A 4693-nucleotide genomic window follows, 5' to 3' on the forward strand; every position below is an offset into this window, starting at 1 on the left:
CCTTTCCTTCCCCCCTTCCTCTTCCTTTTCTTCCCCTTCCCCTTCCCCCTCTCCCTCACTTCCCCTTCTTCTCCTGTCTCCCTGGTCTTTTCTCCTCCAACCAGGTGACTCCAAACCCACCCAACTCTAGTCCCTCCTATAATTGGTTCCAGCCAATTTTATTTATCCAATAGTTGTAAATCTAGGAACAAGGTTTACACAGCAAAAGCTTGTAAGCAGGAGACGTTAGCATTACAATAATACATAGCAGTAGACCAAACCTCCACAAAACCCCGTCTGTCTTGAAAAAGAAAAGAAACCAACCAAATAAAACAAAATAAAGTACCCAGGGGGCCCGGGCATGGTAGTGCATGCCTCTAATCCCAGCACTTGGGAGGCAGAGGCAGGCCGATTTCTGAGTTCGAGGCCAGCCTGGTCTATAGAGTGAGTTCCAGGACAGCCAGGGCTACACAGAGAAACCCTGTCTCGAAAAACCAAAAAAAAAGAAAGCAAGCAAGCAAGCACCCAGGGATCCGATCTCACATGGCTGCCTTAGCAAGTCCTTAGTCTGAGGCACAAAGGCTTGTTGGCTTTTCTTCCTGCAAGTCAGGAGCTGGATACTTAGTTCTGGGCTTTATTGACTCTGAGGGGAAGCATCCTTTGAGCAGACTTCAAGCTGAGTCTCCTGCACTGGGTTGTTATGCTGCTACACTAACATTCAAAGCCCCCTGTGAATGAAGATATCGTCCTACATGCCCTCCCCAGGACTGCAGGCACCTGGAAAGGCCAGAGTACTTAAGGCTGACCCTGACTCCCGGGAGTTCCACGGGCGTCTTGGGCCGAATCATCGCCCTTCTTTCTGCCCTTCTGCCTTGTTGCCTGAACTCTTGGTTTTTCGAGACAGGGTTTCTCTGTGTAGCTCTGGCTGTCCTGGAGCTCACTTTGTAGACCAGGCTGGCCTCGAACTCAGAAGTCCGCCTGCCTCTGCCTCCTATGTTGGGATTAAAGGCGTGTTCCACCACGCCCAGCGTTACCTGAACTCTTTAAGGACTAAAAGTTCTCCAAGAAGAAAGGAGAGATAACTAATAATATCCACAAAACTTTCATAGATAGTGCACCCCACACACCATACTACTAGCATCAGAGGGTGGGAGGTCCCCTTCCGCAGGGCCTGAGTTCATCCTTTGAAGTGAAGCAAACATACTATCCCCATGTTCTGTTGTCAGCCTCTGGTGTGTAGTGAGTGGGTGCATGGCACAGGACACAACTACCTAAGGTGCTTGTACCCTGTCCCCTGTGCTCAGGGCTCAACCAGAATTCAGTCTTGTCCCAGCATTCTCTCTGTTTCTGTTCTAGAACCGCACAGACCAGCAATGCCAGTACCGGTGGCTGAGGGTTTTGAATCCTGACCTTGTTAAGGGACCATGGACCAAAGAGGAAGATCAGAAGGTGAGTACTGGCTGGCAAAGGGCAGCACACACAGTGGGCATGCAGTGAGTCTGAACATCCCCCTATCACCCAGCAACTTCAGGGACTTGTGTGTGGATGTGTGTTATATGAGAGGCCAGCTTTGTACTCGGCTGGTCTCATTCATGCTATAGCATAAGCTCACCCAGGGCTCAGAGTACTCCTCAAACCTCAGCCTTCTGAGTGCCAGGCTGAGTGGCCACCTCCCCCATGGATTATCCAGACAGCTGTTTGTTGTTGGGGTTTGTTTTCTGAGATAGGGTTTCTCCGTGTGTAGCCTTGGCTGGCCTGGAACTCACAGAAATCCGCCTGCCTGTCTGTACCTAGGCCTCCCAAGTGCCAGGAGCCACCACTGTCTGGTGAAACTACCCAGCCACATAGAACATGGATAGGTAATAGGTGGTCTACATAAGGGGCTTGCTTAGCCAGTGGCAGTGGCCATCGAGGCTATGATAATGTGATAGTCACAATGATAATAAAAGTTATACCACACAACCATAAAATTGAGGTGCCTGGTTTTTCGGGTGCTTCACACGAATCCTGTTGCATGTTGGGCAAAGCTCTCTGCCATTGAGCTATACCTCCCTCTAGTCCCTTCTCTAGGGTTTTCTTTTTGAAACAGGGTCTCATATAGCTTGGGCTAGCGTCAGACTTGCTGTGTAGCCAAAGCTCACTTTAACTCCTGCTCCTCATATCTTATCTCCCATGTGGATTATAGGAGTTTACCGCATTTGACATTTCAATGCCTTATTTCCATAGTCCTGTGAGGTGGGTCAATCAAGGCACAGAGAAGGGTTGACATCCCCCCAACTCTGACCCAGGGTTGTTTTTTGTGGTGTTTCTTGGTAGAGTGCTGTGTCTCCCTGGTGTTAACCCTTAAAGTGCTGTTTCAACTTGGCAGGCGTGGCATCCGAGAACAGCAGGGGATAAAGGCACTAGTCATTGTAGATGAATGCTTGACATCCAAACGAAGTATTACTGAAAAAGGATGACATCGTAGCAAACCCGATGTGGTGGTGTACTTCTGTAATCTCAGCATTGGGGAGGTGAGGGCAGGGGACTCAGGAGTTTAAAGCCATCCTGTTCTACAGCATGAGACCCTGTCTCAATTTTTTTTTTAAACTATACAGAAATGAAATCAAATATTTCCACACACAATTCCTTTTTCCATAAGTACTCTTCCCTGGTTTTGCCTCTGTGCACATGAGAATATGTGTGTTATCAAAAATCAAGAGGGGAGCCTGGCCTGGGTGGTGGTGGCCAATGCAGGAGGCAGAGGCAGGCAGGTGTCTGTGGGTTCCAGGACAGCCAGGGGCTATTGGAGAAACTCTGTCTGGAAAAGCCAAAACAAACAAGAATTGAGGCGTGAAGCAGGGCCTAGCACAGGTGGCTACGACTGTTACGGTTTATGTCCTGAGCTAGAGAGCCTTACTAAGAGGTGATTGAAGACTGAAATCTAGTTCTAGTTAACCACGACTTGAGGCTGTACACTCTCCTGATTTGATTTCCACAGAAGTGCTGAAGGGACAGACATTATCATGCCCTATAGTATGGTTGGGGCTGACCTCCTAGGCTTTTGTAGCTATAAACTCCTGCAAAGCGAGACCCACATGGATATCGGGATGCTCGAGTGAAGGCAATGCAGGGGCTGGTCCCTCACTGATACTCTCTTTAAGGTCATTGAGTTGGTCAAGAAGTACGGCACCAAACAGTGGACGCTGATTGCCAAGCACCTGAAGGGCCGTCTGGGGAAGCAGTGCCGTGAGCGCTGGCACAACCACCTCAACCCTGAGGTGAAAAAGTCGTGCTGGACCGAGGAGGAAGACCGGATAATCTGTGAGGCCCATAAAGTCCTGGGTAACCGCTGGGCTGAGATCGCCAAGATGCTGCCAGGGAGGTGAGCTATCTCTTGGTAGGTGGAAGTGGGCTGCTGTTCCAGGAGGTGCGGCCATACTTGGGATAAAGGAGTGTTCCAGACAGAGTACTGTGATCGGCCATCTATGTTCTTTAACATTCAACCAGCCAGGCCTTCTAGAGACCTGCATTAAAAGGAAGTAGGTCCCCCAGGGATGGCCTGTCTAAAGAGTCAGCACCAGGAAATCCAGCTGTACCCTGTTAGAGGGAATATTTATTATAGAAACACCACTTCCTGTCCCCAGACCCGAGTTGAACCCAGGCTGACTTTGAACTCATGACCTTGGCTTCACAAGTGATACAGATGTGGTGTGTACCACCATGCCTAGCCAGTCTCTGTATTTAAGTATATTCTACTTAATAGTGGTTTTTTGTTTTGCCCGCTTGTACCATGCATATACCTGAGGGAATATTGGATGCCCTAGGATTAGAATTACAGTTGAGAGCTGGTCTGTGGGTGCTGGGAATCTAATCAAGATCCTCTGGAAGAGCGGTTGCTGTTGTTAGCTGCTGGGCCGTCTGTTTCCTCATCCCCCGTGATAGTTTCTGCCATGGAGGAGTTAGCTTTCTGAGACGCCGACCCTCCTTACCCCCCCAGTGCCCACATTATATCCTGTTGTTTTTTGTTTTCTTTCTGTTGCTGTGATAAAACACTTCGTCAAGTGTTGGCTTGCACTTCCAGGTCACAGTAGTCACTGATGGGTAAAGCAAGAACTTGAAACCAGAAGCAAGGAAGGGACCCTGCTTGCTGGCTGGCTCCTGTCCTAGCTCACACTCAAGCGTTAGCAAACTGTTTTGGAGACAGGGTCCTGACATGTCCCTCGCCATCCTGGAACTACGTTGGCCAGGCTCACCTTGATCTCACGGAAATCCGCCTGCCTCTGCCTCTGCCTCTCAAGTGCTGGGATGAAAGGTGTGCACCACCACCTCCCAGCCAACTCCAAGTCATTAATGAAAATAATCTAGATGTTGGTCCAGGTGCTGGTGGTGTGCACCTTTTTCCCCCAGCACCTGGGAGGCAGAGGCCGGGCATGACATCTCTGAGCTCAAGGCCAGCCTGGGCTACATAGACCCTGTCCCAAGGGCCAAAAAAGAAGCTAATTAGGGTATGATTATATCCCATGACCCTAGTAGTTACAGTTAGGACAACAGAACTTACACTATTATTACTGCCTCAAACAACTCATTTGCTAGTATTGCTCTGTGAGTATATTTTTTTCTTATCTGGCTGTTGTTCTAAGTATTTCCTCCTTGACAGTTTTTCTTTTTTTTTTTTCTTTTTCTTTTTTTTTTTTTTTTTTTTTTTTTTTTTTTTTTTTTTTTTTTTTTTTTT

General features: G+C 48.5%; 1 protein-coding gene across 1 annotated transcript in view; it reads left to right on the forward strand.

The window, feature by feature from the left end:
• Nucleotides 1–4693, forward strand: part of Mybl2 (MYB proto-oncogene like 2) — a 28457-nt gene that overhangs the window by 6005 nt on the left and 17759 nt on the right. Inside the window, exons 4-5 of the mRNA XM_029535756.1 lie at nt 1336–1428; nt 3123–3343. Of these exons, the coding sequence (XP_029391616.1) occupies nt 1336–1428; nt 3123–3343 (314 nt within the window). The remainder of the gene's footprint in view (nt 1–1335; nt 1429–3122; nt 3344–4693) is intronic.

This window comes from Mus pahari, chromosome 3 (genome assembly GCF_900095145.1).
Source record: "Mus pahari chromosome 3, PAHARI_EIJ_v1.1, whole genome shotgun sequence".
NCBI lineage: Eukaryota > Metazoa > Chordata > Mammalia > Rodentia > Muridae > Mus > Mus pahari.